General features: G+C 33.2%; 1 protein-coding gene across 3 annotated transcripts in view; it reads left to right on the top strand.

Moving 5' to 3' along the window:
• The window catches only part of APOOL (apolipoprotein O like), a 67,624-nt gene that overhangs the window by 40,249 nt on the left and 10,342 nt on the right, over nt 1-17,033 (top strand). For 2 of the 3 annotated variants that reach the window (XM_074323454.2, XM_074323455.2), the window contains exons 3-6: nt 4,325-4,444; nt 7,484-7,538; nt 8,978-9,076; nt 14,187-14,278. In XM_074323454.2, coding sequence (XP_074179555.1) covers nt 4,325-4,444; nt 7,484-7,538; nt 8,978-9,076; nt 14,187-14,278 — 366 coding nt within the window. The remainder of the gene's footprint in view (nt 1-4,324; nt 4,445-7,483; nt 7,539-8,977; nt 9,077-14,186; nt 14,279-17,033) is intronic. The other variant, XM_074323456.2, reaches the window with a different exon arrangement.

Here is a 17,033-nt window from a genome sequence, read left to right on the forward strand (position 1 = left end):
GAAATGACGTGGATGGAAGAAGAGATGGACTTGAGAGTTAAAAGGAATGAAAGAACTTTACAAGAACTACCCGATTCCATCAGAAAGAGCAATATAAGAATACTGGGTATACCAGGAGAAGAGAGGGAGAAGGGCACAGAGAGCCTATTCAAACAAATAGTCGATGAGAACTTTCCAAACCTATGGAAATAACTGGATCTTTGAAACCAAGAAGCAAACAGAACACCTAATTAGCTCAATCATAAAAGGCCTTCTCCAAGGTGTATTATATCGAAACTGTCAAAAATCCATGACAAAGAAAGAATTCTCAAGGCAGCCAGGGAAAATAAAATGGTAGCCTACAAAGGAAAGCCCATTACATAATCATTAGACTTTTCAGCAGAAACTCTACAAGTCAGGTGGGAGTGGAATCAAATATTCAAACTATTGAAAGAGAGAAATTACCAGCCAAGAATAATATATCCAGCAAAGCTATCCTTTAGCTATGAAGGGGTGATAAAGACCTTTCCAGATATACAGAAGCTGAGGGAATTTTGTACCACAAGGCCTGCATTACAGGAACTACTGTTTTTTCCCAGTCTGTACTTATATGAATGGACATTTTGGACTCAGTTGCAGGTACATTCATACCTGTTTAACTTTGATCCAGTTTATCATGCCAGCCTGTTGATCTCTAATTGTGGTTACTGATTCTGTTCACCATTGTACTTCTTTTCCAGCCTTAAGTCACCCCTAAGATTTTATTAAATACTTAGAAATGTATACTTGAGTCAGACAGGACTGAATCTAAATCTTGACTCCACCACTGATAGTTGGATGAGATTGGACAGAATTCTTATTGGTGGCATAAATATTCTGTTGCATGAATGTACCATTATCAAATGTACAATTTCTATGATTTTTTGAAAATTTAGCATATTTCCAATAATTTTTTATTGTAGTAGTGCATTGTCAAAACACCTTGCACATTAACCTGTATGTACATCTACAACTATTTCCTTATAATAAGTTTCTAGAAATGAATTATACGTCAGAATGCATGAAATATATCAATATATTGCCAAATTGACATACATAAAATTCAACAAAAAATATTTTCTGAGCTCCTCTTCCATGTGTGTAAGGCACTGTTGTAAGCACTGGGTAAAGTTTTAGTAATTTTTATTATCAGTCTAAGATAGATTCACTTTCCTAAATACTTACTGTCTTTCGTTATTCTTTCTCCTTTTTATTAGTCTTAGAGAGACGATGTTTTTAAATCTACCTTGACACTTCCATCTTTGGAAAGCTCAAAATCTAGGTAGGAAGATAGGTAGCATTTGCCCCTAATTGCTGAATTTGCATATTACTGAATTTTAAGATAAATTTGTGCTCTTCACTATGTCATGAAGTACATGGGATTCCTTGATATGTAGTGTTTTCTCCAGTACATTATACTGTATTTTGCCATGTATTATGTGCTCCCGTGTATAATGCACGCCCACGTTTTTGGCCCAAGCTTTCAGGGAATAAAATCTTTCATTTTAATTTTTTAATTCAAAATTTTATTTATTTACATTTAGGTATTTGTTTTTTGTGTTATAGGGGAATTTTAGCACTTATTTTTAAACATATTATGGCACAAGAAATTTTATGTAACAAATAATTACAAAACACAAGAACGAATACAAGGTACAAGAAATTTTATGTACTGGTAACAAATTTATGATATTTACGCATCATAGACTGCCAAGAACTCTTCGTCGTTGCAAGTTTGTTGTAAGTTCAACGAAACCGATTACTGTATTCCAGGGTATTATTTTGTATATGGATATCGTATGCAGTATTGATTTCTAGAGTTACACTTTTAACTCATAAGCATACATAAAAGAATTTAAAACATTTATATTGATATGGAATTAGTACAACCCATGCATAGTGTGCATCCTTAGTTTTCCCTCACAAATTTGGGCAAAAAAGTGTGCATTGTACATGAAAACTATGGTAAATAAAATTTAATTTAATTACTTGTTAACGTTGGTTGCCCGCGAAGTGCTAGGGATTATTCACGAATTTAGGATCCAATCCTTGAGGAACTTAGAATTTCTGAAGGAATGAAAATGTGATTTGCATGTAACATTTCCAGGTACTTTTATTGTGTAAAGTGAGTTATGTCTCTGTTTAAATCTATTTACAATAAAGTTTCTACTAAACCAAAACGCTGAATGAATAAAGTGTCCTGGTTAATTGAATCTTTTGGTAAACTTGTGGCTAATCAGAAAGTCCTTTTTCAGTTCAACTCTTCTTGTTAAATATCTTTTTTTTAAAATATCAACATACCCCTGCCTTATTAAGTACTATCTAGTGAATATAATTAAATCTTTATTAGAAAATCCTGGAGAGCCGTGGGGTGATCATTTTTTAAACTATGAAATTTGCAGTGTTCAGGTCTGTAAAATGATTGACAATTGGGCTGTTTGTATATACAGTTGGCCATATCCCTAGATGTTTCTTTTAAAAGTATTTTTATGATGTGAGTTTGTCTTATTTTCTTGTTATTTGCTTGTTTTCACCAAAAATAACAGAAAAGAATATTGATTTGAGAGTTCTAGTTACTTTGGTTCAATTTAATCTAAATGTAGTTTTATAGCTTACTGAATCTAATTGTAATTTCTAATTGAGTACAAGCAAGTTGTATTTATACAATAAGTGACATTTAAGCCCAAGGGCCTCAAATCTATAATGAGATTGTTCTTCCCTCAGTAGAAACAGAATTCTCACAGTAGAGTTGAATTATTTTTAACTTTATAGAGATATGTTTGACAAATAAAAATTATATATATTTACGGTATGCAACTTGATGTTTTGACATGAACATACGTTATGAAATTACCACCACAGTCAAGCTAATTAACATATTTGTCACCTCACTTTGTTACCGTTTTCTTCTGTATGTGTGTGTGTGTGGGGTGGTCAGATAACATTTAAGAGCTACCCTCTTAGCAAATTCAAGTATACAATACAGTATTGTTAACTATAGTCACTATGCTATACTTTAATTTCTGAACTTACTCTTCTTGCATTCTCTTTGACCTCCCCATTTTCCCCTCCACACCACCCTTGGTATTTCACTTTCTGCTTCTAAGTCTATTTTAAATTCTACATGTAAGTGAGATCATACAGTATTTCTCCTTCTGTGTCTGGCTTGTTTCATTTAGCATGATGTCCTCTAGCTTCATTTATGTTATCAAAAACGGGAGGATATCCTTCCCATTTTCATAAGGATTGCATTGAATATATAGATTGCTTTGGGTAACGTGGACATTTTAACAATATTAACTCCTCTGATCCATGAACATGGAATATCTTTCGATTTATTTGTGTCTTCTTCAGTTTCTTATTTATTTATTAAATTTATTGGGGTGACATTGATTAGTAAAGTTATATAGGTTTCAAGTGTACATTTCTTCCATTTATTTTTTCAGTGTCTTATAGTTTTCAGTATCCAGGTCTTTCACCCACCTGGCTAAATTTATCCCTAGGTTTGTTGTTCTTTTTGATACAATTGTAAATAGGATTGTTCTATTAATTTCTCATTCTGATAGTTTGTTATTACCGTGTTTCCCTAAAAATAAGACCAGGTCTTATATTAAGTTTTGCTCCAAAAGATTCATTAGGGCTTATGTTCAGGAGATGTCAACCTGAAAAATCATGCTAGGGCTTATTTTCCAGTTAGGTCTTATTTTCAGGGAAACACGGTAGTGCCACAGATTTTGGTATATTTATATCGTTTCCTGCAAATTTACTGAATTTGTTTATTATTTCTAACTGTTTTTGAAGTCCTTAGAGTTGTCAATTCCTGATATTGTGTCATCTGCCAATAATGAGAGTTTTACTTCTTCCTTTGGTTTTCATAGACAGGCATTTTGGGGATTCATCTCTCCTGTGCAGAATCTAAGCATTGAGGTAACTGATGTGGAGCACAAACCCCTCGCTCCTCAGTAAATAGTTGTGTATTTTGAGATCCCTCCTGAGCATGGATCTCTGCACCTAGTGTGGGATAGTGTTGTGGTTGTTTGTTTGCGAGACCATACCACTGCTTCTCCTGTCTCAGTGCTGCCCTTTTATCTTTGTGTAGGGGCTCAGTTTCTGGCTTCTGAATAGTCTTTATAAAAAGCTTGCCAGATCATTCTTGCATTTTTAAGATTATTTTAAAAAATATTTAGTAGTAATTTTAGTTGTTTTTAGCAGGAAGATTGATAAAGATTTCTATTCTGCCATACTGCTGGAAAAGTAATTTCAGTTACTTTATATTTTTGACACGAAGTGTTTATTTTTCTCCTAGCTCCCCATATATACTGCACCACCTCTCCAGTCTAAATATGTTGAAGAGCAGCCCGGTAATTTGCAAATGGGCTTTGCGTCTATCCGCTCTACAACTGGTCGTTATATTGGCTGGTGCAAGGTAAGTCAGTTCTAATAGTTGTTTAATATTGGAGGATTCTGATTTGTATTACATACCAGTTGTTGCAGTTACCCATTGATGTGTAACAAACTACCCCGAAACTTAGTGGTTTAAAGCAGTAACCATTCTATTATAAGTCATAATTTTGTGAATCGGGAATTTGATCAGAGTTCAGACAGGTGATTCTCCTGTTGCATGTGGTGTTGACAGAGGTTCCTCAGTGGTGTTCATTAGGTACACGGGCTGATCTAGAGGGTGGAAGACAGCTTCAGTCTCATCTCTGGCAACTTGTCACAGATGCTAGAAGGCTGGGGTCAGCTGGGAATGTTGACTGAAGCACCTACACGTGGTCTCTCAGGGAAGGTGGTCAAATAACTTCCATGTGCAGTTCAGCGCTCCTATAGAAAATGTCACAAGAGGCCCTAGGCAGGATTTGCCAGGCTTCTTAGCTATCCTCAGATGTCCAAGAAAGTTACTTCTACAGCATTGTATTGTTAAATCAAGTCACCAAGGCCAACCTAGTTTTAAATGGAGGCGAAATAGATGCCAACTCTCAATATGAGTACTAGCAAAAAAATGCGTGGCCATATTTAATCTACTATATTACTACTGCATAGATTAAACTAGTTCAACAAGCATTTACGTCACCTAGAATGTACGAAATATTGTTTGGCCTTTTACCTGAAATTCTGAAATTACTTCTGAATTGTTCCTTATTTGACTAAGCAAAATGTTCATCTGTTTTGTTTAGTTTATAAGACCATTTGACTATAGTCAGTTATTTGGCAAAATAGAATTCACCTTGTTTTAATACTTAGCCTTCAGTCAGCATTATCCAGCAGCAAGGAGTGGAGTAAGCTGATACAGTACTGATGTTTCATTATCATATCAACATACCATGTTTCCCTGAAAATAAGACCTAGCCGGACCATCAGCTCTAATGAGTCTTTTGAAGCAAAAATTAATATAAGATCCAGTCTTATTTTACTATAAGACCGGGTCTTATAATTATAATATAATATAAAATAATATAATTAATAAATATATATAGGTGTGTTACCATCAGCATCATCAGCATCTCCAATGTTAGTGTTATAATGACAATGTTGGTACCGTTGTTCTCATCATTCTGACCTAATAACTACACAGCTTTTCATTAAATCTAGCCTATCCAATTGTGAACCTTTGTGCACCTTTGTTTCTAATCCATTCTTTTTAAAAATAAAATTCTAATAATCTTATGAAATACCAAATCTGAGAACTATGGTCATTTCAGATGATATTTCAAACATCTGATGATTATATGGTGTTATTTTTGGAAAATTTTGCCTCCCAATTCTAATAGTACTAGTTGTACTAAACACTTAATAGCTTGATCTCAGAGGGAAATATCTTAAGTAATTAGGGTCTGAATCATGCCTCTAAGGCTATATGCCAACAGCTGGATGATTCACACTTGAGTCTCCTGAGACCTAATTTTCCATAGTGTTCTCAAAGTTGTTTTCAGTGAGATAAATTATTCCTGAGAGATCCTTAAATTGCTGTTGTTACTGTCACTCAATTTAAGACTGAAAGAACTTTATATTCTATTAATATGCTGAAATGAATAGGCTGAAGAAGGGTACTTTCTAATGCATTTCATCTTCAATGTAAACAATATTTCCTCTCTAAATCGCCCCTAAAAACATAGTATATTCTTTAAAAATTACTTCTGACTCAAATTATATTAAACTTCGAATCATGTAGGGTGAATTCAATTTCTACTCCTACTCCTTAATGATGTTTTGAAATTTAGGTAGCAGTGACCCCCAGTGGTAAAAATGAATTCCTAAACACAGCTAAGGAAAATTTCCCCAAAGAAGTGACGAGTTTTTTTCCTCACCTGTTACGTGATTCCTAATGTCAATAGGTGTTACATGAAGGTGAAGTTTTCTCAAAAGACAGTCCCTAAAGAGAAGTTGCTCAGTGGCAGTTAGGGTCTATTCTGGTTTGTACAGCTTGAGACCATGATGAACAGGACGAAACTCCGCATCTCTGATCATTGAAAATATCTGAGACAAAGTTACTAATACCAAGATAACTCGATAGCAGTAACATATTTCTTTCCTGTGTAATATACTCATTTTTATTTCATTTGTTTTGAAAATCTCCTTTGTTGTTTTTACCCCATGGTTTGATAACAGCTAGTTCAGAGAAGGAAACCATATATTTGGATTGCATTTTCTGGTTCCTTCAATAGAGTACAATGTGACAGTTACTATGGGTAAATCATTTGATGCCTTCAGTTTTCTTTTGATGTAATTAAGGTAGTACCTATCATTCAATAAATGTGTATAACAATGTTTCTTGCATTAAAATAAATTAGAAAGAAGTAACAGGAAAAGTTTGATTTAAAGTTCTAATCCCTCCAGTGGGTTCATGTAATCTTGATTTGTAGAGAATTTATGTTCCTATTTAAAAACAAGATGGACACTAGCCTATGTAGGATGATTTCTGTCCTGAGATAAATGTCTTATTAAATTTTTTTCCCATTCTAATGCGCACTTGAACAAGGGAGAAGATAAAGAACTTTTCTTTAGGGTTATTTTTGTTTTCTCCACAAATCATTATGTTGTTTCTACTGCATCTTTATTGATCAGATGTTGTTTCTAAGCTGAAATATACCTTTCTTCATGTTTTATTTAAACTCCATTCATTTTTCTAGGCCATTATTAAATAAGATGATAAGACTTTGTATTTCTGCAATAACCTTTATAAGAACTTCTCTGATTGTTTTATAGGTATTAGTTTACCCATTTATATGAAAGAAGTAGTAAACAACTATTATCCATGTTAAATAGAATGAAAAGCAAGAAGTGAAGAGAAGTTAAGTGTAACAAGTTAAGTATCCTCATAGTGAATAAATAGGAAAGCTAGATTTAGATGTGGGTGTAATTTTAAGTCAATGTTTTAATGTAATCTCAGAGATGTGGACTATTTGATCTAATTATAAACATCTTCAACAATGCAGATGTCCTTTTTCCCCCCCTTTTTGCTTAGGGTGTTTATGTCTTTGTGAAAAATGGGATAATGGATACAGTGCAATTTGGAAAAGGTAGGTGAATGAACCATCCATAATTGGGAATGTTCTATTGTCTTTTTAATTTGCAAGGTTTAAATGTGAGAAAAATAAACATGATATGTTATCCATTAGCATAATTTACCAACTGAGAAAATACTCTGTATTACAGTTTATGATAATAATAACAGAGCAATGGTATCTATCATTTATTTAGCTATTCTTATATGCTAAGGTACCATGATAAATATTTTACATCGTTTATCTAATTTTTATAGCAATTTTGAGACTGTTGGTATTATAGTTATTCCCGTTTTATAGATGAGGAACCTGGGATTTAGAAAGATTAAGTAGGTTACCAAGGTCACAAGCTAGTAAATGGCAGCACCTGGACTCACATTGAGGTCTGTTTTATATTATATACTCATAAAGCATAAATTAGAAGCATATTTCCATTGTTATCAATTAATTTTTAAAAAGTGCTATTTGCTGTTAAAATACATAGTATTTTGCTATCGATTGCTAGGAAGCACTATACCAATCAGTCACCCTACAATATTTGAGCTAATGTTTGAAAGCATTTGTATTTGAGTCTTTATTTTGACAATAGTGTTTGGCAGCAGATACAGCTACCTAATATTTTTGGTCTAAGCCAGTTGTCAAAGTAAATGTATATGGAGGACACAAAGATCAGCTAAAATTTTAAATGTTTCCATGATGTTGATGACCTGTATATGTATTATTATGTAATGTATGTAGGAATTAATTCCAAATTATATTCCTCACCAATCTTGAGGGATATGAACAAATAAGTGATTGCCATTAAATAATTAACTATGACAGAAGAGTGTGTTTTTGGACTGCATGGAACCAAAAACAATTTAAATATATAAAAAGCCAGGAAATCTGGACTTCTATCCACTCTCCATCTACTTTTTGTCTGATCCTGATAATTGGTTTTAACCAAGACCAATGGCTGCTCTGAGGTTACTGAGAACTAATGGCAAGCAGGGTCTAGTGGCTCTATGTATCCCTAGACTATTATTCAAAGTTCCCTAATAAAGTATCTATTTCAATTCTTACTGGATCCTACCAATGTTTGGGCAGTTAAGACCAGAAGCATTTCCATCATAGGGATGTAATACATATACAATGAGGAATTTATAGTAATCCATAGTAAGTTGAGAACTATACAATCATATTTCATTGAAGAGTAATAATGGCCTGAATTATTAAGAAAACAAATATCATGAAATTAGCTATGGGAGGAAGATTTTATTTTGTAACAAGTAACTATTATAACTAGCTTTTTAAATTGCTATTCAAACCATTGTTTTGTGTAGCTCTTCTTTTGAAGAATGTTTAAACCATCTGCTATTATCTTAGTGAATCTCTTTAACTTTTCTGCATCGTACATATATAGAATGCCCAGTTGTAGTAAGTCATTTACATTAATTTTTAACTGATTTCTTGAGATACATATGTTTATCTGAAGAATCCACCACAAGATTTTCTTCCGAAAATTGGAGTGATTACAGTTTCAGGATTGGCAGGCTTGGTTTCAGCAAGAAAAGGTAGGGTTTAAAAATATATATTCTGTCTTTCAATTCCATTATATTAATTTCTGAATTTTACCGTCACTGGAAAACCTCATGTCCTTTATTGAATATTATTAGGATAAGCTACCATAAAAATATTTAGGTCCTATAGTACAGCATGTTTACTTGTATTAAAAACTTTTTGTGTTTTCAAAAATATAGCTATTCCAAAAGATGTTCAACATCATTAATTGTTAGAAATGCAAATAAAAAACCACAATGAGATACTACTACACACCGATTAAAATGTCTAAAATTAAAAAGACTAACCCTACCAAGTGTAGTCGAGAATGTAGAGCAACTGAAACTCATACATTGCTGGTGAGAATACAAAATGGTACAGTCATTCTGGAAAATAATTTGACAAAAGTTTGTTATAAAGTTAAAGATCCACTTACCTTGTGACCCAGTAATCCCACTCCTGTGTCTTTACCCTGGAGAAATGATAAATCTATACGCAAATGTTAATAGCAACTCTATTCATAATCACCAAAATCTGGAAACAACGGAAATGTCTTTCAACAATAAACTAAACTGTGGCACATCCATACAAAGTAATACTACTCAGTAACAAAAGGAGTGAACTATTGATATATGCAACAATTTTGATGAATCTGAGTTAAAGAAACCAGTCTAAAAAAGTTACATATTGTATTATTCAATTTATATGACTTTCTCAAAGAGGCAAAACTATTGTGACAAAGAAAAGGTCGGTGATTCCCTGGGGTTAGGAGTAACGAGGAGGTGTGACTACAAAGGAATAGCATGAGCTAGTTTTAGAAGCAATAGAACTGTTCCATATCCTGATTGGAGTGGTGCTTACATGACTATACATACAGTAAAATTGATAGAACTGTATACCAAAAGAGTTTAATTTCTTGTATGATCATTTAAAAAGAAAATTTTAAAAATATAGAGCTGGTCCTATTAAAATTGCAATTTGTCATTTTGTTTCCCATCATCTAGATAACTTTGCTTTTTAAAAGATCTTAAGAGTCTCTAGCTATCAAAAAAAGAGGTATATAAATGTCTAATTACTATTGTTTTATACACCTGAAACAAACAATAAATAAATAAGTTATGAAAAAAAAAAGATCTTGAGAGTTTTACATTAATGTGAAAATGTGTACTAACCACTCAAACTACTTTTCCCTGCTTAGTCATGACAACCCATGTTCTGGGGGCTATATTAAGGATTTGAGACAGAGATATTGACCTCTCTGTCTCAAATTTTTATTCCCTCTTGGTCTCATCCTGACCAAGATTGCTGGAACTGACATTAGCCAACTCAGAATGGAGTTTAGAAAGTGGAAAACTCACTCACTACTCTCATTCAACACGTGAGACTTGCTATATTTGATTTCTTTTCCCCCTCTTTGCACTCTGTATCTCTACCAACTTTGTCCTTCATTCCCACTCATGTAGAGGGACCACCCCAAGACCACCCCCAGGTTTGACAGTTAGCTACGAAGACTCAGAGAATTCAGCCTAAGTGTATAGTCATGTTCATGGCTAAGGTTTATTACAGTGAAAGGATGCAATGTAAAATCAGCAAAGGGAAAAAGCACATGGGGCAAAGCTTAGAGGAAACTAGGCACGAGCTTCCAAGAGTCCTTTTCCAGTGGAGTAATATAAGATACACTTAATTCCTCCACTAATGACTTGTGACATTATGCGTGAGAGGCCGAGCAGGGAAGCTCATTATAGATTGAGTGACCAAGGTTATTTTGGGGGACTGGTTACAGAAACACTGTCAATTGAGCATCTACCAAAAGTCCAGAGTCCCAGAAGGAAAGTAGTTGTTCAACATAAGCCACATTATTTTTGCAAACAGTTTAGGCACAGTATACCACTCTGATTAATCAGGGAATGTTTTCTATCAGTGGAGGGAACTGATTACCAGTCAAGATCCCAGGTGCCAGCCAAGGGCCAGCCTTGCAAACAGGTCTTTCTACCAGTGGCAGTCTCAGACATACTATGTTAACTCTTTTCTGCGCACCATTGATTAACTCTCTTTCATAAGCACGGGGTGAATTTTGTATTTGCCCATCAGCTACCTCTGGTTATGGAAATCCTCTCAGAAGGCATTACTGCCTCCCCTCCTCAACCAATCCCTTACTAAGCTGATGCAGTTTTTTCATCAGTAGCCATTTTGGTCACTTTCCATTCCTCCTCTGCCCACAACTCAGTAGTCAGTCATTGTTCCAAAACTAAATGACATGTGGTTGGAAGTCACAGCTCTGAACCAGTCTGGAATCTGAAATCAGATAACTTTATGGTTGGTTTGCTCAGCTTTAGTCCTTAAAGTAGCCTCAGCTCAGTTACACCTAATGAGATACAAAACCTCTGTGAACTATAAGAACATTCCAACACTCGAACGCTAGCATATATATCTCATCCCAATAGACCTTACACTCTCCCTGTAGCTAATATTAATGACTTCTTATATCTCATTTTTTATTCTTACACTATGAACAAGTTCTGTTTGAATACATATTGTAAATTATTTATTAAGAAAAAATTGAAAACCAAGATTAGCACATTTAACAATAAGACTGATATAATTAAATTTTGAAGGAAATTGGCCAAAACACATTATTCAATTGTCAGTGAGAAACTCATAATCCACTTGTAAGAGAAAATGTTCCTTAGGTCATTCACAATATCTCCAAATGTCAGAGCTAGAATAATATTAGGTTGGTGGAAACATAATTGTGGTTTTTGCAATTATTTTTAACCTTTTAAACCGCAATTACTTTTACAACACCTAACATAACCCAGTGTTTTTGAAACTGCAGATTTTAACCTATTAGTAGGTAGTGAGATAAACATAGTAGATCTCAAGAAGCATTTTATTAAAAATAAAAGAGGAGAATAGCAAATATTAGAGTGTTTTGTATTTAGTGTGGGTAAATATCACAAAACATTGGTTTCAGTGGCGAGATGGGAGAGAGAGGTCAGAGGTCAATGTAAATTTTGTTTTTTAATATGAGTCATGGTCAAAAAAGTTTGAAAGCTGTTAGTTTAGTCTAACCCTGTTATGTAACAGATAGAGGTCCAAAGAAAGGAAATCACTCAATGATGTCTTAGTATATAGTAAATAGCTAGTGTCTAGAGTCCTTTCCTGCTTATGAGATTAGGGCTATTGAACCCAAATGAAATTTATTTTACTGTAGACTTGCCTTTAATATAAAGTAAAGAGAGGATAAATGTAAGTCTTTTTAATATTTAAAACGAAACATCAAAGAAAAACTGTTACCTTCCCAGTTCGCAGCACAATTAGGGGAGTTTGGCTGAGTCAAGGAAACCTACATCAAGAGATGATAGGCCAATACAATCAACAACCAAGCTTTAGGTACTAGAATGATAGTGAGGAGGACTAGAGTAAAGGAGCAACTTAGGACATGTTTTAATATACCGAGACTCTCTTTCCCAGTACCACAAAAACCAGTCTATATCTAAAGAAAAGCTAAAGTAGAGGTGTACCCACCTCCCCCAAGCTCAGTCTTTTGTAGACAAGACTGTGGAAGGCCTCCTTCCTAATAATTATACCAGACAGAGCAATTTCTCTTGTTTCTACCTTCCCTATGCTGTAAAGTTGCCTGCAAACATTGCAAGATATTTTTCACATTAGTCTTTACCGATATGTCAGATAGGCTGTTTTATTTTCATTTTTATTTTTTTTATTAGTTTCAGGTGTACAGAACAGTGTAATAGTAAGACATTTACACCCCTCACAAAGTGATAACCCCCTAACCCAATCTACTACCCCTCTGACATCGTATATAGTTATTACAATACCCTTGACTATCTTCCTTATGATATACTCCACCTCCTGTGAATATATATACACACACACACACACGCACACTTATATATGTGTGTGTATATATACATTTATTCATAGTTGACATTCAGTATTATTCAGCTTCAGCTTCAGGTGTATAGCACAGTGGTCAGGCATTTACACAGTCCATGAAGTGGTCTCCCTAATAAGACAAGTGCCCATCTGACCCCCTACAAAATCTTTACAACGCTATTGATTATATTCCCCAAACTGTATTTTATATCCCAATGGCTATATTGTGACTACTAATTTGTACTTTCTAATCCCTTTACCTTCTCCCCCATCCCACCCCCTCCCACCTATAGGCTGTTTTATTTTTAAATTAAGGGTTGTAAGAGCTGTTCCAGAGAATAAAAGTTCTTACCCCAATTAGAAATTTCATCATCTAATTGCCCAAATCAGATTTACAGAGTCCAGGTACCGAGACAAGCATTTAAGATGCATATTGTTTTGAACCAATGGTCTGTTGGAACTACGCTATGGCTGAGTGGTTGGTTTCAAACTATTCTGCAGAACCTAGGGTTCCATGGAAGTGTTTGGGGGTGGTATGGGATAAAGGGAAAAGCCATGCAGGTCAGGCTCAATGTTGGGCTTCCCTCCCTAACCAGAGTAGCTTCAAGTTTATAGGTTTTTATATATGAAGTTTCTAGTGAGATTCTATTTGTGACAGTTTTTTGGAAAAGGATTTTCCTGTCAAAAAAAAGTTGGAAAATGACCCTTAGATTATTTAGTTAAGACACTTTTAGAAGTGAATTAATTATCTCAAATTACTTGCAATTATTAAATTACTATTTCTGTATTCTAAATTAGTGACATGAAGGAGTACCATTTAAAGTCCTTAGCTAATTATTTAGTTGGATCTTTCACCTTCCTAAACACTTAAATCAAAAAAGGATGTAAAAGAAAGTCCATTTCAGTTTAACATAGTTTAAGACATGAAAAAATACAGTTTTAAAAAAGAAGAAATCATCAGTCCCCTTTGTGTAGGTAATTATCATAGTAGATTGAGAATACTTTTCTTAAATTGATATGACAATTGATATGACAATTAAGGAGTATTACTTGAATTGTGATCCTTAAGGACATTTTAGCTACCATCTTGATTGATACTATTACCTAAAGAATAATTTAACATAGGATGATGACTTAAAAAGGAACAAAGAGAATATTAAAATTATAAAAACATCGAGTTTCTGATAGCATCTGTTAGGAGTTTAATAGTTTGTTTGAATTTCATAGGTTCTAGATTTAAGAAAATTGTTTATCCACTGGGACTGGCCACTTTAGGAGCAACTGTTTGTTACCCAGTTCAGTCAGTAATAATTGCAAAGGTAAGTTCTTTTTTAAATGACAGTTATATTTCAGTATTTGTTTAAAGTCTCAGCGTGACCAGATTTAAATATCATACAGCACCTGCAACACTTAATTTTCAGAGAAATATAGTTGGTATTAACTCTTATGTTGGCAAAATCACATTAGCATCTCAGCATGCTAAATGCCATTTCTAACTATATGATCATCACAAACAAATAGGATGAACTTGTTTAAATATAACTCAAGAATATAAATGCTGGCTTGAGGATTAAATTCAGAGACAATTAATTAGAATATATGGGGATAAATACCACTCTATTGTAGAGCAATGTAAAATTCAGTTTTTAACAGAAAATTATACCTGCTGGCAGCTGTCAGTTAAGCAGATTAACATAATCCAAGAAACAACCATTTGATAGGTACCCAGACAAGATAACAAAGGCTTTTGAAAATGAAAAAAGAAATACACATATACAAACTCAATTTTGAAGCCATCTGGAACTAAGTAATACTTTCCATGAAAAATCTATGTTATAACTGTTTCATCGTTTTCTTGTGAGCTTACCCACAAATCCATATTCTCCTAATAATTTGAACAGATTGTATTGGTGTTTTATTTTATTTTTAACACATATTCAGATTGAGAAGAGCTTTGGGATATGAGTTTTTCTTCCTTTCCTTCTTCCCTTAATTACCAACATTTAATATTTCCCCCTCGTACTTGAAGCTTTGTGTAGTGTTACCAGAAGGACTTTGTACTTACATTATCATTACTACAGCTCTTCAATTATTGATGTGGACAAAACTGCCTATTCAGTATTTTAAGAATGTCAAGGATATAGTGCCCTATGTAGTTTGTAATGCAAAGGAAAAGAACACTATTCATTAAATCTAGTTATATTTGAGATAAATGATGGATAAAAATGATACATTTATTTTTTTAATGTTTCTTACAATTTACGTAGGAATTAGCCACTTATATTCATATAATGTTAGTGCTGAAAGAAACCTTTGAGCTTATTACATTCAACTTCCTCATTTTCTCATTTACCAATAATGAAACTGTAGCCCAGAGAAGCTTCACAGTAACTGATTCGCTTCAGGTGTTGTACTTCCTGTCCATTTTTCCCAGTACATGATGCTACCAGTGATTCTTTTTGTGTGTTTGTTTAGAGTAATGACTTCATTTTTTAAAATATAAAATTGGTACCTACTCATCCTTAAGTAATTTAAGCATTACAGAAACGTATAGAAAAAAAAAAGTTAACCACCTGAAATTCTTCCATTAAGAAAAATATCAGTATTAATTTGATAGAACGTTATTTAATTTTAATTTGACAGAAAGAAAAAAGAAAATAATTCCTGCTTTCAATAAAAATTTCTATGATAAAAGAGATATTAATATGAGCTCCTAAAAGTTCTTCTATGGTTAATTAATGATTATTACTTAAATTTCTAGAGTTGAGACCCTTACTTTTCCTTTAACTGTCATACAACAATGTCATATATAACATTTGGTAGAGCCTAATTTATATGATATATTAGATATATATTATATATTAGATATAAATATATATTTGTATATATTAGATATAATTGTGTGTGTGTTTATATAAGCAAAACATAGGTTCTTAATCTGAGATCCTCGATAAACTTCAGAGAATCTGTGACTCCCCTGCCAGAAACTATGAAAACTTGTATATATATATAAAATAGAATATATAATAGAAGCCTTCTAATTTGATATTATCAGGACCAGTAGTTAATAATTAATCAAAAATGTTACAGCAGGGAGTTTTTTAAATCTTAAATATGTACCCTAAATATTTTATTTCAAATTAAAACAAATATGTTCATTTTTCTCTCTTTTGCAGTAGGGCTTTTCTGTGAGTGTGGGTCTCCTAGCTGAAGATCCATAGCATCTGCTATATAGTAGCCGTATCTGTAATATGTCTTCTACTGTTTTCAGTTGATTTTTTTTAATAGAGTGGACACTTAAAAACATTTTGTAAATAATAAAAGAGTGGAATGCTCTTAGATTTTTATTATTTCTCCTAGCCTTTTACAGTTATCTTGCCCACCTCTAATTTGACAGCAGTTACTTTTTTCTTTTAATTTTATTTTATTAAATTTATTGGGATGACAATTGTTAGTAAAATTACGTAAGTTTCAAGTGTACAGTTCTGTAATACATCATCTATATGTCACATTGTATGTTCTTCACAAAGTGTTTAACTTAATTTTTCCTAGACACAACAGTTATCTTCACACTCACGTTTCATCCTATTATGTTACATTTAAGTTGTTTAATTATAGTAAAATTGATATAGCGACTTGGAAACAAATACAACTTATTCTTGGTAAGCGTAGAAATCACTTGTGAAAGATAATACTTGGGCATATTGGAGAGTATCTATTGGCAATTAATATTCAGTATTCTGTGAACATGTTTATAAATTTTTAAAACATTTTTAATCACACAAGTCTCTTAAAAGGATGGCAGGTGAGAGCTCTTGTACTGCATGTGTGTTTTTCTGAAGTGAAGGTCCCATGCCTTTTAAAAGATTGTCCAAGGGGTCTATGATGTAAAAAAGGTTGCAAAACAATAGTCCAGAAGGTTTTTTGAGAAATAAAAGTCACACTCCATTTAGTCACCATTTTGGAAATATACTTCCATTTGGGATTACTCTTTGCTTTTTCTATTTTTCCTCACAATGTTTTCATTTTTAACTTTTGTAAAGAGTAACAAGTAACGTGTCTTTGAAAACTGTA

This window comes from Rhinolophus sinicus, chromosome 18 (genome assembly GCF_057876585.1).
Source record: "Rhinolophus sinicus isolate RSI-liver-muscle chromosome 18, RSI-T2T, whole genome shotgun sequence".
NCBI lineage: Eukaryota > Metazoa > Chordata > Mammalia > Chiroptera > Rhinolophidae > Rhinolophus > Rhinolophus sinicus.